At 40.2% G+C, this 26,913-nt stretch overlaps 1 protein-coding gene across 1 annotated transcript in view; it reads right to left on the minus strand.

Moving 5' to 3' along the window:
• Positions 1-26,913, minus strand: part of loxhd1b (lipoxygenase homology PLAT domains 1b) — a 78,423-nt gene that overhangs the window by 7,951 nt on the left and 43,559 nt on the right. The window contains exons 23-36 of the mRNA XM_061928287.1: positions 22,551-22,699; positions 22,316-22,420; positions 22,113-22,241; positions 20,725-20,889; positions 16,558-16,739; positions 11,645-11,761; positions 8,027-8,189; positions 7,780-7,934; positions 7,502-7,711; positions 7,312-7,435; positions 3,600-3,808; positions 1,908-2,093; positions 1,699-1,826; positions 1,478-1,595 (exon numbers count right to left, since the gene is read on the minus strand). Of these exons, the coding sequence (XP_061784271.1) occupies positions 1,478-1,595; positions 1,699-1,826; positions 1,908-2,093; positions 3,600-3,808; positions 7,312-7,435; positions 7,502-7,711; positions 7,780-7,934; positions 8,027-8,189; positions 11,645-11,761; positions 16,558-16,739; positions 20,725-20,889; positions 22,113-22,241; positions 22,316-22,420; positions 22,551-22,699 (2,140 nt within the window). The remainder of the gene's footprint in view (positions 1-1,477; positions 1,596-1,698; positions 1,827-1,907; positions 2,094-3,599; positions 3,809-7,311; positions 7,436-7,501; positions 7,712-7,779; positions 7,935-8,026; positions 8,190-11,644; positions 11,762-16,557; positions 16,740-20,724; positions 20,890-22,112; positions 22,242-22,315; positions 22,421-22,550; positions 22,700-26,913) is intronic.

A 26,913-nucleotide genomic window follows, 5' to 3' on the forward strand; every position in this document is an offset into this window, starting at 1 on the left:
GACTTAATCTCAGTGTGTCTACAAAGCAATTACACTTTAAGTCACAGCCCATCTAGGATTGATCAAAAACAAAATAAAGCATAAATAACAACGCTTCCACATAACTACCTCATTTGTCATTTCCACTTTTCAATTTCTTTAAATTTGCACAGAAGACTACCATTTTCACAGAGCTATATCAATGTGCAGTGTCTCATGCAGCATTACCAATTGTTTATTTTACTCCCGTTTGTTTTACATTGGGTCGAGAGGGTGGGGGGACTCGCAGCCCCGCTTTACCTTGTACCTCTTGCTTGGTATACTTGCTTGCCCCAGTATAAACTATTTGCTTGCCTAAGAGGATTGCTATTGCGACATCCAGTGGACACCTTTAGAACAGCAGTTTCTTTAATTAAAAAATGCAGATCAATTTTACATGTCACAGCGCGGCCTCGAACCCACAATTCTCCTGCAGCAAGTTCCGCCAGTACTCAGGCTGGCAGTATGCCAGGACATGCCCCTGCACGTGCCGGGCACTTCACGCCCACGCAACGACGCAGCTGCAGACTATCGGCAATCAGCGCACCTGGCAATAATCAGAGCATAAAGACCAGTCGACCCTTGGAGCCTATGCCGGAATGTCGTTAACTCATTGCAGTAAGCATTACGTCTCTGGCTTCCCTCCTGTTGTCCTCGCTATCGCTCTCCTCGTCCTCCTTGTTCCCTTGTCTCATGTTCCTTGTTTCTCCCGCAGTACCCGTCTTGTTCCGTGTGCTCGAGCTCTGTGCCTCAACCTCCCTCCGGACTTTGGACTGCCTCCCTCGATCCTCGACTCTCCCTTGGACACGCTTCTCTCCTGCCCTCGACCACCTGCCTGCTTACGGACATCCTTTTTGCCTCGCCCTTTTGGACTGCTGAAGGATTCATCCAACACGCACTTACAACATCGTCTGGTAATATTCACATGGTTAAAATCACACATAGTCCTGCCACAAACACATAGAGTAGCATACACCTCCCACTCACTCATCAAAGGTTACAATAAACCCGGTAACCTGAGCTTCCTCGTGGTGTCGTCTCCTTCCACCCCTCACGTACATAACATTACACTCCGCAAACTCATTTCGCGGGCCGGATTGAACCTGTTCGCGTGGGGACGCCGTGGCGCAGGTTGGGAGAGTGGCCGTGCCAGCAACCTGAGGGTTCCTGGTTCGATCCCCAGCTTAAACCAACCTAGTCACATCAGTTGTGTACTTGAGCAAGACACTTCACCCTTGCTCCTGATGGGTCGTGGTTAGTGCCTTCCATGGCAGCTCCCGCCATCAGTGTGTGTGAATGGGTGAATGTGGAAATAGTGTCAAAGCGCTTTGAGTACCTTGACGGAAAAAAGTGATATACGATTATAACCCATTTAGGACCGCATATTTGACATCCCTGATCTAAACAAAGCAAATGCATCAACAATTTCCCAACAAACTACTGCAATTAAATTCCTTACTCTGTCCAGGAACCAATCGGGACGGCTGCCACTGCCATCAATCCGAACTCTTATCTTCTTTAGAGGAGCGATGTCATCTACCTCCAGGTTAAATGTGTCCTCTTGGTCTCGCTCAAATCTAAACAACAGAATTCCAAAATCAACCTCCACTCAAATTAGCACCTTACATCAGATAAACAAATGGTACTTTCTGGACATTAGTACAATCAGAGAGGACAGACCTGTCCTCATTCTTGGCCAGGAGCATTTCCTCTGTGCTTCCATTGGCTCCGTACACAGTCAGGAATATGTTGGTGTCCGTGCCGGCATACTGTGTGTCGCCTGTGATGACTGTGGTGGAATAAATCACCTACACAAACACAAATGAGACAAACAGCTTTTGTATTACTCGTTACTCGGGAGACAATGCGATGTCTTGGCTGGGACTTACTTTGCGGTTGATGCTGATGGTGCTGGCGTCCAACACGTTGAACAGCCTGACCGTCAGACCGTCTCCTCTGTCTTTAGCCAGCCAGCATTTGCACAGGAAGCTGTACTTGATACCTTTGGTTTGCACGGCAACTGCCAGCTCATCCACCAACCAGCAGCTCTCTGGTGTGGCGCCGTTGTGGCCCAGCTGTGAAAGAAACGGCGAGGGAATGGAAAGGTGAGGAGAGAACACGAGGGATTAGTGTTGTCCTGATACCAATATTTTTGTGCCGGTACCAAAAATGTATTTCAGTACTTTTCGGTACTTTTCTAAATAAAGGGGACCACAAAAAATGTCATTATTGGCTTTATTTTAACAAAATCTTACAGTACATTAAACATACGTTTCTTATTGCAAGTTTGTCCTTAAATAAAATAGTGAACATACTAGACAACTTGTCTTTTAGTAGTAAGTAAACAAACAAAGGCTCCTAATTTAGCTGCTGACATATGCAGTAACATATTGTGTCATTTATCATTCTATTATTTTGTGAAAATGATTAAGTCCTAATTTAGCTGCTGACATATGCAGTAACATTGTGTCATTTATCATTCTATTATTTTGTGAAAATGATTAAGGACAAGTGGTAGAAAATGAATTATTAATGTACAATCTGCTTACTTTCTCTTTTAACATGTTCTTTCTACACTTCTGTCAAAATGTAATAATCACTTATTCCTCTGTTGTTTGATACTTTACATTAGTTTTGGATGATACCACAAATTTGGGTATCAATTCGATACCAAGTAGTTACAGGATCATACATTGGTCATATTCAAAGTACTCATGTGTCTAGGGAGATATTTAATGAGTTTGTAAAGATAATATACATTATTACACAATTAGATTTTGTGATGCTAAAAAATATCGATGTAATCATAGTAGTATCGACTAGATACGCTCCTGTACTTGGTATCATTACAGTGGATGTTAGGTGTAGATCCACCAATGGCGTTTGTTTATATTGCAGCGTCCCGGAAGAGTTGGTGTTGCAAGGAATTCTGGGAATTTTTATGTCATGTTTATGATGTGTTGCGGTGCATATATTCTCCCAAAATGTGTTTGTCATTGTTGTTTAGTGTGGTTTCACTACATGGTACATGTTTATGACAGTGTTGGCATTGTTCATACAGCCACCCTTAGTGTGACATGTATGGCTGTTGACTAAGTATGGTCTTCATACACGTATGTAGTGTGGTCAAAGTTAAGATAATAGATGGTTAATGATTGGGCATAGTAAAATCTTGTCTTGGCTGTGTTGACTATAGATCATTCTTAACACATCCAATATTAGTTTTTTTTAGTACCAATGATTGTCACACTTATGACTCTGGTGTTCTGCGGTATGTAGAGCGGTATGAATAGTTATAACTCGTCCTATAGGGATGATGCTTGAGATAAATGTACTATATTTGTCGCCATGGAATCAAGGATTAGTGATTTAGAAGTAGTTACAACACTGCGACTAGACATTAGCCGCTAGCTAGGTAGTCCGCGAACATGCTCGTGTGAAGACACGTCGAGTGGGGGACCGGTAGTTTTTAGAGGCGGTATAGTACCGAATATGATTCATTAGTATCGCGGTACTATATTAATACCGGTATACCGTACAACCCTACGAGGCATGCGTAAAAAAAAATATATCAGTCTCACTTCCACTCTCTTGATCTCGCCCACGTCAGTTCCATAGCACACAAAATGCTCCATGCTGCCAGCTGTAAAGGATTTCTTCCCGTCTGGAAGGTCTAGCCATAGCCGGTCTGTCTCCAGGTCTCCGGGGCCGATGATGATGATGTAGACCCTGGCAGTGGTGCTGGCATCGCACTCAACTCCAGTGGATAGAGTGAAGTGATAGGGGATGACTTGAAGGAGGCAAACAGGAAAACATTTAACGGTTAACAGTTTTCATTTATTGCCTGCCGGCTGACACTGTTGGGAATCGGCAGGATTCTCAGTTTTGTTGTTGAATTGGTCCTTGTTTTACCACGTTTCGTGATAGCAAAAATAATTCCCATAAATGATTAAAAGACTCCATATTACTGAAACAAGTTCTCTGAATATATAATTTCGGTAACTCTTTAATAGGGGAACATATCCACCATTAATTAGTTGCTTATTAACATGCAAATTAGTAACATATTAGCTCTTAATTAGTCATTATTAAGTACTTATTAATGCCTTATTCTGCATGGCCTTATTATAACCCTAACCCTAACCAAATAACTCTCAATTAAGTCTTTGTTACTTCGAATATGTTCCCCTAGTGTCCAAATAACTCTAAATTAAATCTTCGTTACTTAGAATATGTTCCCCATACTAAAATGTTACCATAATTTCCCATACAATCGGATTAAATCGGATAAATCCATATAACTGACTGGAAGGTCGTGAGTTCAAACCCCGGCCAAGTCATACCAAAGACTGTAAAAACGGGACCCATTGCCTCCCTGCTTGGCACTCAGCATCAAGGGTTGGAATTGGGGGTTAAATCACCACATTATTCTTGAGCGCGGCCACCGTTGCGGCTCACTGCTCCCAGGGATGGGGTTGGGTCAAATGCAGAGGATAATTTCAACACACATAGTGTGTGTGTGACTATCATTAGGACTTTAATTTGAATCAATTAGTTTTTGAGTTCTCGCTAGACTCAATATGCCGCCCCCTCTTGGTGTGATGTCATCTACAGAACTGGAGCGCATTTCCCTGTATAGACAGTACAAATGAAGTCATATACAACTATTATTATTTTGATCACTTGATTGCTTGTTTTTTTTGTCGCCCTGGTCCATTACTTCAAATATGGTTAACATTAGAAGCTAAAAGTAAATAAAATATCCACCATTTCCAGACTTCCCTGCTCTTCCATCTTCTTTTTGCATGCTTTTTCAGTATTCCTCAAGATGCTTGAGGAAAACAACAGTAGAAGAGGATTTGTTTTCTCTCGTTTTAGATCAGAATCAGAATCAGAAATACTTTATTAAATTAAGATTTTCAGCACAATCCCATTCAAGAGCAGACAAACATTACAGGGAGACAGAACAGGATCGCTGACGGGCCTGCCAACTTCCGGCGCCCCTTACAAAAAGGTGAGAAACAAGTAAACGCTGGGGCGCGGGAAGAAATATTCAGTCTAAGCCTGGGACCCTGGAGAGGGGGTCCAGACTGAGGCCAAGCGGAAAAAAACGCATAGCCATAGCACACATAAGCATGTATGTAAGAGGGAAACATCAAAGAACACAAAGGACATTTAAGACTGTTGCGTTTGACTGTTGTCATTTCCCTGCCTTCTCTTTTTTGGTGTCTGCTTTTTCTTCAGTCTATTAGTCCCCAGCGAGGCACACCTGCAACAAATCTCTACCCAGTAGTATTTAAGCTTGTCACCGACAGCTTGTCCCTGCCGATTATTGTCTCCTGCACCTCCCACGTGCATGTGCCTGATTCACTTCGTCCTGCCTGGTATGTTGTCTCTCCTTATTCCTGAAATTCCTCACCTCTTTGTATTTGCTTTCTAGCCTTCCTGAGGTAAAGAGGATTTTGTGTTGGACCTTTTGTTGAGCTCAGTGCGCCCTGGCCTTTTCCCCCTGTCGACCACTGAGGGACCTGCTTTTGTTTGCTTATTCATGGTGTGCACTTCTGCCCCATCGCTTTTTGTTACACTTTTTGGACTCATTAAATTGTTTAACATTTTGTAAATCAACCTCGCCTCCCGTCTCTGCATCCTGGAGTCACCTCCTTGATCAAACCCTAACAAAGACATTAAAAGAGCATAGCTGATGCAACCAGTCATTTCTACATACAGCTACAAAAAAATAAAAAAATTCCAAATAAAATAAAATAATAAAAACATATACACTGTGGTGACCTCTGCGTTGTTCCACGGCATCGTCTGCTGGGGTGGGGGGAGCATGGCCAGAAACAGGAGCAGACCCAACAAAGCAACCACTCTCGACCGCCCACTAACTCTCGGCCAGTGTCCAGTCTGCATGGATGAGCGAGGATCCGTCTAAGGAGACCTAGGTGTCAGATACCTGCTCATTCAGCCAAGACACTGTAAAGCCCTAGCTCCGCAGCCCTGTCTCTTCATCCGCATCTCCTCCAGTCTCTCCAAACGGACTCTGGTGTGGCAGAGACCCAGCAGCTGTGTATATATATATATATGTATATATATATATATATATATATATATATATATATATATATATATATATATATATATATATACACAGCTGCTGGGTCTCTGCCACACCAGAGTCCGTTTGGAGAGACTGGAGGAGATGCGGATGAAGATATATATATATATATATATATATATATATATATATATATGTATATATATATATATATATATATATATATATATATATATATATATACACAGCTGCTGGGTCTCTGCCACACCAGAGTCCGTTTGGAGAGACTGGAGGAGATGCGGATGAAGATATATATATATATATATATATATATATATATATATATATATATATATATATATATATATATATATATATATACACAGCTGCTGGGTCTCTGCCACACCAGAGTCCGTTTGGAGAGACTGGAGGAGATGCGGATGAAGATATATATATATATATATATATATATATATATATATATATATATATATATATATATATATATACATAAAAATAAGTACCAGATGAGACTCGGAGCGTCACTTAATGCTAACAAGACTGCTCTCAGCCATCAGCAACATGTTAGGTGAAGATGTACTCTATTAATTCACTTCATCGTTGACGTTTGTCAGCTCCACATGACATTGGTGAGCCTTTGGCTGAGCAATGTGGAATGACAAGGTGGCACATGCAATGCTAACCGCATGAATTGCTCACAACAAATCTAATAGTTGTAGCTGCGACTGTCAAGTTGACCAACTTTTGGCAGAACATCTTACGCCCGTGGTTTCAGTTCTAACTTAGAAGAATTACCCAGGTTGTGGTGAACTTTTTCCACATATTGGCCGTGTTATTGTGGCCGAGCGACCGCCAAAGCAATGAGTACTACAGTAGAACACACTCAAGGCTACTATATTGGGTCAAACGAGTGAAAATGTGACTCTATAGATGTCATTTCATATTTTCCATCCAACCGTCCATTTTCTACCGCTTGTCCCTTTCGCGGTCGCGGCGGGTGCTGGAGCCTATCTCAGCTGCATTCGGGCGGTAGACGGGGTACACCCTGGACAAGTCGCCACCTCGTCGCAGGGCCAACACAGATATTTAGCAATAATTTGGTATACGTTCTGACAAATAAACTTACATAAAACTGAAAGAGCGGGACACGTTGGTACACTGAGGACCACCTGTACAAAAAATACTTCAGTTTGCTACTCTTCAGTCTTACTTACTTGGACCTTCTTCCGCCACTGCCACCTTCTTTTTTTTCTTTTTGTTTGCATTCCTATCCAGACCCAGTTTGGCCTGAGCCATCTTTTTGAAATTCGGATCGGCGTTTCTTTCACCTTCGTATCCCTAAAGCAGAAACATTCCAATGTGATATTTACACCTAATTTTCCCCACGCCTGTACCGTGACAAACCTTCACAAAGAGGGTCCTCTCTAAGCGTTTGTCCTCCTTCTTCTTGGACAGCCAGCGCTCACACAGGAACATGTAATCCTCCTCTGTGTCCACATCCAGGACCTCCACTTGGTCCAGGTACCAGTCGGCTCCCATCATGGAGTTGTCGTGACGAATTCGGATCTTAAACACCTGGCCCAGGTCCACCGCTTCAATGGTGAATTTATCCACCTGAGACAAGGTTTTTAGCATGATGACATCTATTTTTTGTTGGTATAACATCTTTGCTCATCTAATACCTCTCCTCTCTCAAACTTGTTCTTGTTGTTCTCAGATATTGCCAGTTTGCGCTCTCCTGTGTCACCGAGGTCTCCATAGATTGTCAGAAAGACGTTGGCATCCGTGCCTGCTTTGTACATATCACCTGTGCGTACGGACACCTGGTAAGCGTGGGCTAGCATAGGAGAAGACATAGATGATTATTACTGTAAAGAGATTGAGTGACATTTTCTTTTATGCTAGGTTGCTATCGAGGTATATGCTCACTTTCCAAAGCATCCTCAATCTCGGTTTCGGTCCGTTTCAGAGTGCCACCCCTGAGGAGTTTCTCTGTGATAATGTCAGATGGCACCAACTCCCTCACCGTCTCACCATCATCTTCTGATTTAGCCAGCCAACGCTCACACGGAAAAATAGTCGTCTCTGATCCCTGGAATTAAATTGGTCCAAGTGTGTAACTAAAATCCTTTCAAAGCAGTGTTTTTCAACCACTGTGCCACGCCGTGAGATACAGTCTGGTGTGCTGTGGGAGATGATCTAATTTCACCTATTTGGGTTAAAAATATTTTTTGCAAACCTGTAATTATAGTCTGCAAATGATGTGTCGGTGCTGTCTAGAGCTCGGCAGAGTAGCCGTGTAATACTCTTCCATATCAGTAGGTGGCAGCCGGTAGCTAATTGCTTTGTAGATGTCGGAAACAGCGGGAGGCAGCGTGCAGGTAAAAAGGTGTCTAATGCTTAAACCAAAAATAAACAAAAGGTGAGTGCCTCTAAGAAAAGGCATTGAAGCTTAGGGAAGGCTACGCAGAACGAAGAAAGAAAGAACAAAGTAAACAAAAACAGAATCGTGGACGACAGCAAAGACTTACTGTGGAGCAAAGACGGCGTCCACAATGTACATCCCAACATGACATGGCAACCAACAATGTCCCCACAAAGAAGGATAAAAACAACTGAAATTTTCTTGATTGCTAAAACAAAGCAGGTGCGGGGAATATCGCTCAAAGGAAGACATGAAACTGCTATAGGAAAATACCAAAAAAAAGAGGAAAAAGCCACCAAAATAGAAGCGCAAGACAAGAACTAAACACAGGAAAACCGCAAAAAAAACTCCAAATAAGTCACGGCGTGATGTGACGAGTCAGGACAGTACACCTACTTTGAGACAAGAGCTATATTGATGCACGCTTGGTTATGCTTTAAAGTCATATCCAACAATTGCGACAACGACTTTTTACTGTCAACGGAGTTTCGTTTTTTAATGATTTCTGCTGGTGGTGTGCCTCCGGATTTTTTCAACGCAAAAAATGTGCCTTGGCTCAAAAAAGGTTGAAAAATACTGCTTTAAAGGCCCTGTAATAAGCAAACATTTTTTTCAACAACTTGGAGCGTATCACTGCTGGTGTGCACCATACTGAAGCAGAATGGGTCAAATACCAGCCAAGAATGTGAAAATAATATAAATGGCGAGCATTTATCCATGAAAATATGGAAAAGCTGCTGATTGTGTGTTTGACAGAGAGACCATGATTTGAGATACAAGTGTTTTGAGAACAGAACCAATTAAGCTTGTACGTTTTACTACTGTAAATGTGGAAAGTGGATAAATAGATATATAGTTAGATAGTACTTTATTGATTCCTTCAGGATTGCGCTTGTTGGAGACAAACTGTCTGTCAGAAACAGGCATGGACACAGTTTGTTAGCAATAAAACTACGGACACAAAATGGCGTGTTTTCCAGTAGGATTAAAATCAGTTTAAAATTACAGCATCAAGGCAACATTTTGGCCAACACACTATTTTGGAACTATGAGACTTACTTCAGGTTGCTGAAAAGTCCTATAAGAAGTGCTCTTTAATGATGCTTATCGACAGACTTAGACTTAGACAAACTTTATTGATCCACAAGGGAAATCGTTCCACACAGTAGCTCAGTTTCAAAGGCTGGAGAGGGTAAGGATAGAAAGGATAATGCAGGTATTAAGTATACAAAAAATGTACCATAGTAGCAATATAAATGATAACATGTAATATTTACATACTATATACAGTATATAATATATACTGATATATATATATATATATATATATATATATATATATATATATATATATATATATATATATATATATATATATATATATATATACTGTATATATAGTATGTAAATATTACACATGTTATAGTTTATATTGCTATATATATATATATATATATATATATATATATATATATATATACATACATACATACATACAGTCGTGGTCAAAAGTTTACATACACTTGTAAAGAACATAATGTCATGTCTGTCTTGAGTTTCCAATAATTTCTACAACTCTTATTTTTTTGTGATAGAGTGATTGGAGCACATACTTGTTGGTCACAAAAAACATTCATGAAGTTTGGTTCTTTTATGAATTTATTATGGGTCTACTGAAAATGTGACCAAATCTGCTGGGTCAAAAGTATACATACAGCAATGTTAATATTTGGTTACATGTCCCTTGGCAAGTTTCACTGAAATACGGCGCTTTTGGTAGCCATCCACAAGCTTCTGGTTGAATTTTTGACCACTCCTCTTGACAAAATTTGTGCAGTTCAGCTAAATTTGTTGGTTTTCTGACATGGACTTGTTTCTTCAGCATTGTCCACACGTTTAAGTCAGGACTTTGGGAAGGCCATTCTAAAACCTTAATTCTAGCCTGATTTAACCATTCCTTTACCGCTTTTGACGTGTGTTTGAGATCATTGTCCTGTTGCAACATCCAACTGCGCCCAAGACCCAACCCCCGGGCTGATGATTTTAGGTTATCCTGAAGAATTTGGAGGTAATCCTTCTTTTTCATTGTCCCATTTACTCTCTGTAAAGCACCAGTTCCATTGGCAGCAAAACAGGCCCAGAGCATAATACTACCACCACCATGCTTGACGGTAGGAATGGTGTTCCTGGGATTAAAGGCCTCACATTTTCTCCTCCAAACATATTGCTGGATATTGTGGCCAAACAGCTAAATTTTGGTTTCATCTGACCACAGAACTTTCCTCCAGAAAGTCTTATCTTTGTCCATGTGACCAGCAGCAAACTTTAGACAAGCCTTAAGGTGTTGCTTCGGGAGCAAGGGCTTCCTTCTTGTATGGTAGCCTCTCAAAACATGCTTGACTGTGGACACTGATACCTGTGTTCCAGCAGCTTCCAATTCATTGCAGACCTCCTTTTTGGTGGTTCTCGGTTGACTTTTGATCATCCTGACCAATTTTCTCTCAGCAGTAGGTGATAGTTTGCGTTTTCTTCCTGATCATGGCAGTGACAAAACTGTGCCATGCACTTTATAATTATGAACAATTGTCTGCACAGTTGCTCGTGGGACCTTAAGCTGCTTTGAAATGGCTCCAAGTGACTTTCCTGACTTGTTCAAGTTAATGATTAGTTTTTTCAGATCTGTGCTGAGTTCCTTTGACTTTCCCATTGTCGAGTTTGTAACCGAGTCTAATGACTGCATCACATGAGCCCTATTTAAATGGGCTCAGAGAAGTCAACAGGTGTCGTCAATCATAACCACTCACGTGAAGTTAAGAGGCCATGCCATTAAGCTAATTTGATTTGATTGTAACTTTTCTACATCACCAAAATTGATCATGTATGTATAATTTTGACCCAGCAGATTTGCTCACATTTTCAGTAGACCCATAATAAATTCATAAAAGAACCAAACTTCATGAATGTTTTTTGTGACAAACAAGTATGTGCTCCAATCACTCTATCACAAAAAAATAAGAGTTGTAGAAATTATTGGAAACTCAAGACAGCCATGACATTATGTTCTTTACAAGTGTATGTAATTTTTTGACCACGACTGTATACATACAGGTTGTTTTTGCTACCTTTCCTTTCCTCAGAAGACGTCGGATCTCCACTCGGTCGAGGTGCCACCCTGGGTTGGAGCCCCTGTTGTCGTGCCCCACTCGGATCTTCTCTATAATGTCGCCAACATCTTCCAACTGGCAGACAACACATAGCCTCGAGATACAGTACAGTAAAGGTCTAAAGTTGGTATACACTTTTGCACATAACTGAATGAAAACATGTCTACAAACTTTTGATAAATAGGTGCAAAATGTGGGTGCACTATGGGACCTATTCTCGCATTTGGCTTGAGTATTTTTTTTTACACGCTTGAAGTTACGAATGTTTCACTTATTCAAATTCTCGCTTGCGGACACGCCCGCCCCGCCTATGTTAAGCTCAAGTGCTTAAGTCTGGAATGAAGGCGGCCTCGTTACAAAGGAGTCGGACTTTGCCATGACGCCTTTTTTGGCTATGTGAAAATCAATGAACATGGAGTGTTTGTAACACTTGTGCATGTTATTGAAATCTATGAAAAAGATACCCGGCAGGCACAAGACATTAAAACAACATTGATAACTTGTTGAAATAGGTCCTGACGTTGAGCAACTCAAACGTAATGCTTTTTGACAACGTTTAATCAATGTTGGGTTCTGACGTTGCTTATTAACATGGAAATTAGTAACATATTGGCTGTTAATTAGTAATTGTTAAGTACTTATTAAATACTTATTAATGCCTTATTCTGCATGGCCTTATTATACAATCAGTAAGCCATTAACTAAGAGTATTCCCTAACCCTAACCCCAACCACCACCCTAACCCTAACCCTAACCCTGACCCTGACCCTGAGCCTTACCCTAACCCTATGTTAATAAGCAAATAATTAATGGTTAATATGTTCCCCATACTAAAGTGTTACCATTCACATCCAGTTAAGAAAAATACACTGTTGCGCGTGCATACACACACGACATCACCATGACAACACATTTCCACATGACAAGCACTGCCTTGATTGATACGGGCTTTTCAAATTGAACGTGTTACCCAGCAGGCACAAGACATTGACACAACGTCGATTTTACATACATGTCCTTTAAAACTGACTTTGAAACATCGTTGCAAAATAGTTGTATTTGTAAATTGAGACAACGTTGGTGTCTAACGTTGGATCCACGTTGCTGGTTGGGAAATTACCAAATTTCAATGGTCAAATCGATGTCAAAATCTGACATTGAATCAACTTTGTCAAAAAGAATGTTGTTTCAACGTTGTATTTGTGTTGGAAAATATCGGTTGGAAAATGATCAAAATTCAATGGTCAAAGTAGTGGACTTGAAGTGGGTGTGGCATGGATGATTGTTTGGCGCCCAATAAAAGACTTGATGGAGGATTCTTCAAAAGCAAGGCTTCAGTCAGCAGATGTTAAAGCAGCTTCCTACACTTACACTTCCATGGCATTTTACTTCTCCCGAGATGACGTGGCCCTTCCAGGCTTTGCTCATTTCTTTAAAGAAATGAAGAATAATAAGCAACTAATTAATGGTTCATATGTTCCCCATACTAAAGTGTTACCAAGTGAATAATAATCCTTAGACGGGGACGGCGTGGCGCAGTTGGGAGAGTGGCTGTGCCAGCAACCTGAGAGTTCCTGGTTCAATCCCTACCTTCTACCATCCTAGTCACGTCCGTTGTGTCCTTGAGCAAGACACTTCACCCTTGCTCCTGATGGGTCCTGGTTAGCGCCTTGCATGGCAGCACCCACCATCAGTGTGTGAATGTGTGTCTGAATGGGTGAATGTGGAAATAGTGTCAAAGCACTTTGAGTTCCTTAAAAAAGGTAGAAAAGCGCTATACAAGTACAACATGTACAACCCATTTACCATTTACCATTAGATAAAACTTTGCTTCACTTGTTATTAGAACCACTCTGATCAAGTTAAGAGTTCTGTTCAGTACTAATCTTTGTGAAATTATGACATGTTAGGGGGGCTTGCAAGGACAGGTGTGTGTGTGTGTGAGCAAGTCGGAGAGTGACAGATTAACATTCCATCCATCCATCCATTTTCTACCGCGTGTCCCTCTCGAGGTCGCGGGGGGTGCTGGAGCCTATCCCAGCTGCATTCGGGCGGTAGGCGGGGTACACCCTGGACAAGTCGCCACCTCATCACAGGGCCAACACAGATAGACAGACAACATTCACACTCACATTCACACACGAGGGCCAATTTAGTGTTGCCAGTCAACCTATCCCCAGGTGCATGACTTTAACTATCAAACTCAATCGACTCAATTGATTACAAATCTATAGACATTTTCTGTAGCTTGCTACTTTCTTGCGAATCATATGTGTTCAATAAAGCGAGTGTCGATTGCATTCTCGATATTTCTATCAAATAGTCACAAAGTTCAACGACGGCCTCACGGTCCAGCCGAAATCATTGCGTAACCCTTATGCTAATGTCCCAAGATGTCCTTGCATTGTATGCCTTTTTTCATTTTAGCCAGTGCTTCTCAATTTTTTGTCATGCCTATATAGAATTACAATTGAGAACCTGACTATATATATACTGTATATATATATATATATATATATATATATATATATATATATATATATCCATCCATCTTCTTCCGCTTATCCGAGGTCGGGTCGCGGGTGCAGCAGCCTAAGCAGGGAAGCCCAGACTTCCTTCTCCCCAGCCATTTCATCCAGCTCCTCCCGAGGGATCCCGAGGCGTTCCCAGGCCAGCCGGGAGAGATAGTCTTCCCAACGTGTCCTGTGTCTTCCCCGTGGCCTCCTGCCGGTTGGAGGTGCCATAAACACCTCCCTAGGGAGGCGTTCGGGTGGCATCCTGACCAGATGCCCGAACCACCTCATCTAGCCAGATGTGGAGGAGCAGCGGCTTTACTTTGAGCTCCTTCCGGAAGACAAAGCTTCTCACCCTATCTCTAAGGGAGAGACCCGCCAGCCGGCGGAGGAAACTAATTTCGGCCGCTTGTACTCGTGATCTTGTCCTTTCGGTCATAACCCAAAGCTCATGACCATAGGTGAGGATGGGAATGTAGATCGACAGGTAAATTGAGAGCTTTGCCTTCCGGCTCAGCTCCTTCTTCACCACAACGGATCGATACAGCGTCCGCATTACTGAAGACGCCGCACCGATCCACCTGTCGATCTCATGACCCACTTTTCCCTCATGAACAAGATATACACATCTTAATTTAGGATGCCTTATCAAGTAAAATTATCTGTCCATGCTGCTTGTTAATTTTGCTAGTTTTTCATATTTTTATCTATCTATCTTATATTTTTAAAGCTTGTTTTTGCGGTGTTTGGAGTACACACATGAAGAGCTTTGTGTACGCTTTCTTCATTGCCTTGTAATATACAGTCGTGGTTAAAAGTTTACATACGCTTGTAAAGAACATAATGTCATGGCTGTCTTGAGTTTCCAAAAATTTCTACAACTTTAATTTTTTTGTGATAGAGTGATTGGAGCACATACTTGTTGGTCACAAAAAACATTCATGAAGTTTGGTTCTTTTATGAATTTATTATGGGTCTACTGAAAATGTGACCAAATCTGCTGGCTCAAAAGTATACATACAGCAATGTTAATATTTGGTTACATGTCCCTTGGCAAGATTCACTGCAATAAGGCGCTTTTGGTAGCCATCCACAAGCTTCTGGCAAGCTTCTGGTTGAATTTGACCACAGAACTTTCCTCAAGAAGGTCTTATCTTTGTCCATGTAATGTCAGATGAAACAAAAATTTAGCTATTTGGCCGCAATACCCAGCAATATGTTTGGAGGAGAAAAGGTGAGACCTTTAATCCCAGGAACACCATTCATACCGTCAAGCATGGTGGTGGTAGTATTATGCTCTGGGCCTGTTTTGCTACCAATAGAACTGGTGTTTTACAGAGAGTAAATGGGACAATTAAAAAGGAGGATTACCTCCAAATTCTTCAGAACAATCTAAAATCATCAGCCCGGAGGTTGCTTGGGCACAGTTGGATGTTGCAACAGGACAATGACCCTAAACACACGTCAAAAGTGGTACAGGAATGGCTAAATCAGGCTAGAATTAAGGTTTTAGAATGGCCTTTCCAAAGTCCTGACTTAAAAGTGTGGACAATGCTGGAGAAACAAGTCCATGTCAGAAAATCAACACATTTAGCTGAACTGCACCAATTTTGTCAAGAAGATTGGTCAAAAAGTCAACCAGAAGCTTGTGGATGGCTACCAAAAGCGCCTTATTGCAGTGAAACTTGCCAAGGGACATGTAACCAAATATTAACATTGCTGTATGTATACTTTTGACCCAGCAGATTTGCTCACATTTTCAGTAGACCCATAATAAATTCATAAAAGAATCAAACTTCATGAATGTTTTTTGTGACAAACAAGTATGTGCTCCAATCACTCTATCACAAAAAAATAAGAGTTGTAGAAATGATTGGAAACTTAAGACAGCCATGACATTATGTTCTTTACAAGTGTATGTAAACTTTTGACCAGGACTGTATGCTTCGCTTCCATCGCACTCATTTTCGTTCTGGCGTCCGAATGAAGCCGTCTTTCTCCATTTCCCGCGCTACTTTTCTAAATATATCTCTGCTTCTTTGTTCTCTCCCATCAATGCTTTTTAAAATCATTTTAATTTGCAAAGCAAATACGCAGTATTCTCTTCATTCGAGTTGTTTTTATGTTTTGATTGATTGGGATCCGCCTCCAGGTTGAGACTGGCGCCTGCGCGATACGAGGATGCTTATTTTGAGCCAAATTATTGTTTGAGAAATCAGACTAATTTAGTCTATGGAAACGATTATTGAATGATTGAGGAAATAGAGACAGGGAGGGGGTTTGGGAGGGCACCTGTATGATGTGTTTGCATACCCCTTAAAAAGGAGGTAGTTCATATGTTGCACAGTTTCACGCTACCTCCACTATGAACATGTCTTCAGCTCCTCTCTCAAAGAACAGTCGCCTCTCCCTCTTGTTGACGCACAGGTGCTTCTGCAGCGTGCACACGCCTTTGCGGCCATACAAAACGATAAACACATCCGCATCTGTTCCCGCGCCGAAAACATTGCTGGTGTAGATCTTCAGCTCGTAGGGCACAACTAAAAGGCCAAAGTGAAATGGAAAAACTATGCATAAACATATACATTGAAGCGTATTCACTCAGGTGCACAATCTAAAGCAGGGGTGTCAAACTAATTTTAGATGGGGGGCCACATGGACAAAAATCCACTCCTAAGTGGACCGGACTGGTAAAATCACGGCACGATAACTTAAAAATAAAGACAACTTCAGATTGTTTTCTTTGTTTAGAAATAGAACAAGCACATTCTGAAAATGTACAAATCATGTTTTTTGTGTGTTTTTTTTACACTTACATGTTGCGGTTAATAGTATTCTACCTTTATTTGTCGTTATTTATACTTTCTGAATAAATTATGTGATAATGTTCATCAGTCAACTCATTGGTGTTAATTTTCAATCTATCAATATAAAAAAAAAATTAAAAAAATCTAATTACAGCATGTTATTTATGTAATTTGATAATTTTCCTATTAACGTGTGGTTTATTTTTTTTTACATATGTAGTATAATCTACATACCCGGTAGATAACAAATAATTGCTATTGTGACATCTAGTGGACACATTTAGAACAGCAGTTTCTTTCATTCAAAAACTTTGGCTAATTTTTACACTTAGCAAACTCATCCCGCAGGTCGGATAAAACCCGTTCGCGGGCCTGATCCTGCCCGCGGGCCTTACGTTTAACACCCCTGATCTAAAGTGTTGTAACTCAAAAGCGACAGCATAGTCTGTCTTTTTAAAGATAATAATGCTAATGAGAGCTCTCAACTCTCAGTATGGTAGCATCAATGTTATTCTGATCATTTTAAAAGCATTATTTTCCCAATATACTGTGTTAAGGTAATGATGACTGTTAGGTGGGTAGATCGATAGGAGCAGTACACCTTATTATTACTTAGGCTATGTCTACACTAAGCCGGATAACCCCTTAAACAAATAATTATTTAGCCTAAGCCCCGTTTCAGCCACACTAAATCACCGTTTAAGGCCCCCTCCTCGGACAAATTTTTACATGGGTAAGTGCGCCGTCTATTTCTTGAATCTCCGGTTCTTAGTTTTGTATGGACTCATTGATCGTTGACAAACTGAGTTCGGAGAGGAAGTGATGCCAGAAAGACCGTGCCCCGCACAGGAAGTGACATCAGAAAGAACGCGCCACAGCCAGCTTCACAACAACCCGTTCGGTAACTCGGCAGAAACCACTAGAAAGATGGAGGCGAGTCATCCACACATGCCCGTGTTTCTCCTTCTTGTACATGTACAGGCGCTTTTGGAAATCACACACTAGTACCTTAAGAGAAGGAAACGGGCGATTGCAGCTATTTGGGATACAACACACCTCAGAGGGCAACATAGCAATGTTGAGCGACGGTTTTGGATAAGGCCTGGAAGAACGGAAGCCTGTTGGGATATGTTTGTCAACGAGTGTGTTGTGACGGAGGAACGGCAAGAGAACTTTCAATGGTCCAGGTCAGCTGTGATTCTACTTAGTGAAACACTTTGTTCATTTGTCGAGGGAGAGACAACGACAATGCGGGCTCCCGAAAAATAGCGAATGCATTTGGACTGGCAAAGCAGACTATTACTACTAATTGTCCGTGATGTATGTCGAGCATCTAGTTTTGTACTCCATAACTATTGTGAAGCCATGAAGTGGTTGCGGCCGTCAAGTACGACCACCAATTTCATCCTACAAGCAGTGTCCTGTTGTTGGTTGTTGTAAAATGTTCTTTATCACATTGTTTACTTTTACACGTCCATTAAAGATATGATTCATGTATGATGGCTCAGGTGTGCTTCACTACAATAGGGCTAGTCTAACAGCTGCTGATGGTGAGGCAAGCAAGGTTTACTGTTAAAAGAAATGTGGCAATAGTCTACATTGAAACACAGGGTAAGAAAACACATCCAGGTCAGAGGTGACTATGACGTGCGCTTTTTTTCGCGCATGCGTACCAGGTCGCGTTGCGACAGCGGACGGAGGGGCGAGGGGGTCTTAAACGGTGGCATTGTTGTGTGCGGACACGGATAAGGCTTAGGCTATATCTTCACGAATAATTAAACGAATAATTATTTTGCCCAAGCCCCGTTTCAGCCACACAAAACCAGCGTTTAAGGTCAGCCTCCTCGGACAGTTTTTTACACGGGTAAGTGCGCCGTGTATTTCTTGAATCTCCGACTTTTAGCTTTGTATGGACTCATTGATCGTTTACAAAGTGAGTTCGGAGAGGAAGAGACGCCAGAAAGACCCTGCCCGCACAGGAAGTGACGTCAGAAAGAACGCGCCACAGCCAGCTTAATAATAAAGCGGTTTCATAGCTAGGAGCTAACCACTGGAAATATGAAGGCGAGTCACCCAGACATGCCCGTGTTTCTCCTTTCGTCTGTACAGACGCTTGTGGAAATCACACATGAATACCTTAAACCTCTTAAGGCCCAAGCTGTTTGTTTACATGCTTTTTTATTTCTCTTTGCTATTTGGGCGTATTGGACCCTAATTAGAATAAAAACTAAAAATCATCTATTTATATGATGTACTTATTAGTCCATAAGTACACAAACGTGTACTTATGTAGGGGCGGCATGGCGTAGTGGGTAGAGCAACCGTGCCAGAAACCTGAGGGTTGCAGGTTCGCTCCCCGCCTCTTACCATCCAAAAATCGCTGCCGTTGTGTCCTTGGGCGGGACACTTCACCCTTTGCCCCCGGTGCCACTCACACCGGTGAATTGAATGATGAATGATAGGTGGTGGTCGGTGGTTGGCGCAAATTGCAGCCACGCTTCCGTCAGTCCCCAGGGCAGCTGTGGCTATGAAAGTAGCTTACCACCACCAGGTGTGAATGATTGATGGGTTCTACATGTAAAGCGACTTTGGGTACTTAGAAAAGCGCTATATAAATCCCAGTTATTATTATTCATGTGTAGTGACATGCTAATTTTTTTCCAAATTCCATTGCATGTTATACTCTTCTGACACCACCAGATAGCAGTATAAGTGTCCATATGTCACATAAACCCCAATTCAGTAATGTACACAATTTTTGAAATAAGCGCTAAAAGGTGCTGTCCACGCATGTGGCCACCAAGGCCTTTAGAGGTGATAAATTAAGAGAAAGCGATTGCAGCTATTTGGGATACAACACTTCTCAGACGGCAAGAGAACTTTCGAATGTGCAGGTCAGCTGTGATTCTTCTTACTGAAAACTTCATTTGTCAAAGGAGAGTCAACGAGAATGCGGGCTCTGTGGATGTGATAAAAAAATGTAGCGTGTGCTTTGTATTACCTGGCCGTCGAGGGAAAACTACGTAAAACAGCGAATGCATTTGGACTGACAAAGCAGACTGTATCAGTTATTGTCCGCCATGTATGTCGCGGACTCAACGTCTAGGTCCAGAATATATAAAGTCACCAAAAACGAATGGACAAAAGAGTGAGGAGTGTCCTGACCAGATATCTAGATCCCTAGATTGATTAATGTTAAATGTTTTTTTTATCACATTGTTCACAAGTTTAATAAAGATTTGATTAATTTACGATGTCTCAGGTGTGATTCACTACAATAGGGCCTCACAGCACACTGGATTCCAGTTAATTGAAATACCACAAAACTGGATATTGTTCAGATAAGTTACATTTAAGAACTTGCACACAAAGCAACACTGGAGGTGACTATGACGTGCGCATTTTACGCACATGCGTACTAGGTCGCATTGTGCTGGCGGACGGAGGGGGGCGGGGGTCTTAAACGGTGGCATTGTTGTGTGTGGACACGGATAAGGTTAGTTGTGATTTACCCTAGATAACCTTATCCGGCTTAGCGTAAACGGGTCCTAAGAACTGCAAATTGCACCACTGTGGTGGTGAAAGTAAAAAGCCAAGTCTCCATTTAACACTTGTATCAAGCAGCGTCAAGAACCATTCCCCTAAACTAAGTACCGGCAACGCTGCTAATGTCATTGCACTTCATGATCTCATTAACACTTTCCTGATGAGGACTCACATGGCGTGTACAGCTCAGTCTGTAACTCAGCGGGATAGAGATCCCTCACAATGGCGCCGTCATCCTCGCCTCTGTCCAACCAGCGCCCACAGGGGAAGCGTAGCCTCAGACCCTGTGAGGGGGCGTCGATTTCAACCCAGTCCAAGAACCAACCAGGTGAGCCCCCTGTTAGAAAAAATACACACTTTTTGTTATCCTGCTTACTTTTCAAGACAAACACCAGAGAGGGGATCTATGGGTCTTTAAAGGCAGTTGGATCTTGAAGACTGGCTCATTGTTTTTTCTTTTACGATAGTTAGTGTAGAAACAATCACTGGTAGCAGTTATAAGATATGATTTGGATCAGAATAATTCAAATGTATATATTGTTAAAAAAAAAAATTGTAAAATGTACAATGTTTTCAAATCATAGTGTAAAATTGAAAAACGGTACACGTTTTTTTTAATGGAAAAATCCTGACGTATGAGATGCCAGGTTTTTTATTTTCTGTAAAATCAATTGACTTTTTTTTTTTTTTTTTTTATTTTTTTTTTTTACAGTGTGCCATATTGATTTCATTTGGCTTGTGTTTTCATTGTAAGCATTCCATATCACTGTGCTTTGACAGTGTTTTCAAGATAATCTTACTCATCTCACCGTATAAAAAAATATAACTTTCTTCACCAAGTATTATTTATTTATTTTTATTGTTATTACTTATGGAGTATATTGTGAATAAATTGAGAACAGGAAGTGAACAAAAGTTTTAGCAACTGCTATGTAAAGGAAAAGGGGTCGGATTAAATAAGCTCTGCTTCTTCCTACTCCTTTTCGAACATGTTGAATAGAGAAACTGGAAATTGTGATGTATCATGTTGTATGCATGCATGTTTGAAATAAACTCAAACTCAACTAAACTCAGTAAAATCATTATTTACAATTTTTCCTGAGCTAAAGAAACCTTTGTAAGCACAATAAAAAAAAAGCACACACGCTACAGCATGAAAACAACTTTACTGTAACATTTTCCACACTGCAACATTTTAACTAGACAAAAAAAAAGAAAAAGAAAAACAATACTTGAATATGTATAAAAAAAGTATAAATAAAACTAGAAAAAACTGTGGACACTAAACACATTAAATGTGAATGTAAACTTGTATTTTCCCTGACTGTAAATTAAGTCTTGATATGTTTCCTGACTATGTCTTATGTTGTGTGTTTTTTATCTTCTCTTTTGTCATTGTGGTTTGAGTCCGAATATGAAGGCAGACTGAGCAACTTTCATATAAAAAACAAATAGCTCACAACTGCGAATCGGGTCTCGTCGTTCACTTAAAAGCAGTTCAAAAGACTCGACTTGTTCACAAAAGTCACTTCTTTAATGAACGCTTTCTTATCTCCCCACCTGAGTTGTCGTGACCAACTCTAAGCTTTTCCAGCTCGCCCAAATCCACAGCCTCCACAGTGAACTCGTTGATCATCCCTTGTTCGAACTTGTTCTTATAGCTTTTACAGGCTTTCAGGTTGATGGTTCCTGTGAGGTCAACATGAAACTGAAATGAATAGGAACTTCATACAAAATTGAAGGAAGCTAAGGCTTTTTCTTACCTGTGTCATCATTTTCTCCAAATAATACGGCAAAGACATTCGCGTCAGTTCCCGCATACTTTTTTTCTCCGGTCTTTACTTTAATGGTATACGTAGTGGACATGGCTGAAACAGAAATGTAAGCTTTTTTAGTGCTACTTAACAACCTGCTTGCTATTTGAATAAATAATTGAACATGGCTCCCTTTGATCTTTTCCCACAACAACAACATGAAGCAGCATTTCAAATGTGTTACATTTCTGTTCCAGCCCCAAAGTGGCACCGCCGCCTCCATCCTCATCCTCATCTTTCTTCATGAAGGCCTCATCCACAGGAACCAGCTCTCTTGCTATCTGGCCGTCATCCTCATCCACTGCCAGCCAGCGGTTACAAGGGAAGTAGTATCTAAAAGATCCCAAAGTACACTTTCAATCGCCAAGGGCCCTATTTCCCCTTTCATAGATTTGATAGCTTTCTGCACTGCAAAAAGTCAGTGTTCAAAAACAAGAAAAAAAAAAAAAGAAAAAAAGAGGGATATTTTATTTGAACTAAGCAAAATGATCTGCCAATAGAACAAGAACATTTGGCTTGTCAAGACTTTCCAAAACAAGTGAAATTAGCTAACCTCAATGAACCCAAAAATACCTTAAAATAAGTATATTCTCACTAATAACAAGTGCACTTTTCTTGGTAGAAAAAAAAGAGACCTTTTTGCTCAATATGCTGAAAAATATTCTTAGATTAAGTAAATACTAGTGCCATTATGTTGACATAATGATATGCGCTCCGCATTACATTTCTTAAAACCAGCAAATTTATACTAAAAACTGATTTATTGTTCTTAATGGAAAAGCAACAAGGCAACCGCTTGTTACTCTCTGGGTTTCCTAGCCGCTCAGGCAAATCATATGGTCTAAAAATGCATTTTCCCATCGAAAACATGACATCATCGCGCCAAGTGCGTGCTCTTTCAGTCAATAGTGCGCATATATACAGCCCGGCCAAACATTTTTTAATTGTAATTTTGAGGAATTTATCTGAATATGCATGAACTATTTCTGTTCAAAATTGTTTGAAATGTTAAATGTTTAAATATTTACTGTCAGTTTACTGTATTGTGCCAACTGTACAGTACTATAGGAGTACATATTTTCTATTGTTTCATTGAAAATAAAACAGCAAAGTCCATTTGGCTGTCATCTGTTTTAATTATGAGACACAATTGTGTCAAAATCATGATTTTTTTTTTTTCATGCTTGAAATAAGAAATGATTACCGTACTTTAAAAAAGTAGTTTTATACTTGTGAGTGTTGATGACACAGCTTTGCAACACTTGATATTCTAGTTTCAAGCATGTTTTACTCAATATAGCTCATCAAATCTCAGCAACAAGCTGTAATATCTTACTGAGATAATTTAGGACCAAAACCCTTAAAACAAGTAAAATACTCTAACATAAAATCTGCTTATTGAGAAGAATTATCTTATCAGACAGAAAATAAGCAAATATCACCCTTATTTGAGATATTTCATCTTACTTAGATTTCAGTTTTTGCAGTGTGGAAGCCTCTTTTATAATTTTACTTTATCATTGTATCATATACCTTCTTTTATTCTTGTATCATATACCAAGTTTAAGCGACATTGTTTTTATAAGCGCTAATGCCAAGGAACTACTTTTAGCCGCGCTGTGATCACAGAGAGGTAACTGGCTAATGCAGCTATTGACATACTGAGTCGGTGAGCAGTTGCATCACCTATGAGTTGGTAAATGTTCATTATAGATTAAAGATCATGCCTCTGCATCTTGTCGTTGCAGTCTATTTAATTGAATATAAGTTGAAAATGATTTGCAAATCATTGTATTCTGTTTTTATTTACGATTACCCAACGTGCCAACTTCACTGGGTTTGTGTTTTGTAGATAGCAAGAAAGACACGAAAGGACGCTTGCCCTTTTTTTTTTCCTGAGTGAAGATTATGATTATTCTTCATCTAATATCCCATCAATCAGTATCCCACTAAGAGCAGATGTTGTACAGTAAGTGATTTATTTGTTAAGTTCGTAGTTAGAATTTCTTGTTTAGCACTTACAGTAGCAATGGTGCTACTGCTTTATCACTCAGCTTTTAAAACATGTAGCTCATCCTTCAACAAATATAAGGCTCTGGATCATCATTCGTCCCAAAGTAGTCTTTGTTGGCTCTCATGAAGTCTGCCATGATTAGTAGTAGTAGTTGTTGGGGTTGAAGGAAAAGAGGATAGAATAGACTTTATTTCGTATTTTTTCCCATCGTGATGAGTCTGTGAAATTAATGTGCCGCCGTCTTTTTAAAATGAGCAAAATACTTAAATATTACATGTTATTATGAATGTGCCTGTTACTACTTTACTTACCGTATTTTTCGGATTATAAGTCACAGTTTTTTTCATAGTTTGGCCGTGGGTGCGACATATACTCCGGAGCGATTTATGTGGGAAATTATTAACACATTACCGTAAAATATCATATAATATTATTTATCTAATTCACGGAAGAGACGAAGCAAGTGTCAGCAATCGTCACACACATGTCAGCAATCGGCACACGCACGTCAACCAATAAGAATTCGGCGTGGGAGGGTCATGGCAGAAGTGCATTGTGGGTCATGGGATGCTAACTGCTATATGCTACAGTATATGCTACTGCCGTAGCTATTAAAATGAATCATTTCTACATTGGCGGTAACTTATAAAAACTGAGAAGGGCTGAAAAAAAATGGCACCGAAAAGGAAATCATATACTGCAGATTACAAGCTGGACGTAGTGAAATATGCAGCAGAAAACGGCGATCGAGCAGCAGAAAGAATGGACGCTAGCGGCGCATACCAGGAGCGACAACGAGGAAGAAGATTTCATCGGATTTAGCGATCAGGAGTGACAGATTGTTTGGTAAACATATAGCATGTTCTATATGTTATAGTTATTTGAATGACTCTTTACATAATATGTTACGTTAACATACCAGGCACGTTCTCAGTTGGTTATTTATGCATACCTGTCAACTTTTGAAATCAGAAAAACCTAGTAGCCAGGGTCCAGGGGCCGCAGGCCCCGGTAGGTCCAGGACAAAGTCCTGGTGGGGGGTTCCTTCGCCCCCAGACGCAAAATGATTATTAGCATTCAGACAGGTTAAAATGTTGCTAAAACCATCACTTTTCTATCAGTCACAGTGACTTTTCAAAACAAAAATATTACAGCAAAAATCATATGGGTTGGTTGACATGTTTATTCTGTAAGCTAACTTCAATAGTTTGAAATTAATTTGACAGTTAATGCCAGTTATCCTGTCAACCTTTCACAAGACTTCAATTTGTTAATTGAAAGTATAAACAGTATAAACACTTTTTACAGTAAACAAATGGTAAAACAGTACTAAACAATTCCATAAAAAAAAAAAAATTGGTGTCATTATTAACTTTCTGTCCAAGCTTGTATAATCTACTGCCTTGTTCAATTGTAAAAAATATTCTGTGCCTAAAATTCACATTTCTATCACAATTATCATACTGTAAACATGGTAAGCTAACTTCATTAAAATTAATAGTCCTGTCAATAGCATGGAATTACAATTCAAATGTAGTTTTTTTGTAAACCTTTCAAAAGAATTCAAAATATGAAAAATTAATGAAAATTAATTGAAGCCATCAGACACTTGAAAAGTGGCACATCACATCTCTAATGTAATCATTTTAACTTTTCAACAGAAATAGCACTGCAAAAATATTAAGGACATACTTCTGTATTTTGGTAGTTATGCTGTCAACATTTAACAAGATTTCTTCAACTTGGACTTGAAAGCATAAATAGTATAAACACTTTTAACAGTATAACAGTACGAAACAATTCCAATAGATAACATTGGTGTCATTACCTTTTTGTTTGCTCAATTATTGCCTCCGTAAATAAAACTTTGGCATTTATCACATCCAAAGAATCTGTTTGGGCGACGAAAAACGTTGAACGTTTTCCACTTGTATCGCTAGCAACGGCATTAGACTTGTGTTTTTTTGTCCCAACGTGGTCTTTTACATCGCTAATTCCTCCGTGTCCGATCGAAACATCTTGTCTGCACAAGGTGCAATTCGCGTAGTTTTCACCCTTTTTGGAACGGATAATTATTCCCGGATAGGCTTTTGAATATTCTTCACGGAATGACTGCAGTTTCCTTTTCGGTTTAAGACTCGTATGCGATTTTTCTCCGGCTGATTCCATGATCGTTCGCTTGTTTGGAAACAATGGCAACTGGTGCCTCGGGCTTGGCAGCGGTGCTATAAATAGCCTCGCGCATGGCATTCGGAATGGCTCAATAGGAAGTTACGGGAAGCACTGGTAGGGCTGGGCGATATGACTAAAAAATGTATCACGATATAAGTGTTTCATATCAGTCGATATCGATAATTATTGATTAAAAAAAAAAAAAATTCTAAATAAAGACCAGGAGAAAAAAGGCTGAATTTAAATACTTTTATTTTAAATATAAGTAGGTAGCATGTCCTTCGCTAATTGATCCACCACTGCATCCGTTATTTCTTTATAACGTTTTGAATTTTTGTCATATGGCACTGCTGCCGAGTAT

Source organism: Nerophis lumbriciformis, linkage group LG33 (assembly GCF_033978685.3).
Source record: "Nerophis lumbriciformis linkage group LG33, RoL_Nlum_v2.1, whole genome shotgun sequence".
NCBI classification, from domain to species: domain Eukaryota; kingdom Metazoa; phylum Chordata; class Actinopteri; order Syngnathiformes; family Syngnathidae; genus Nerophis; species Nerophis lumbriciformis.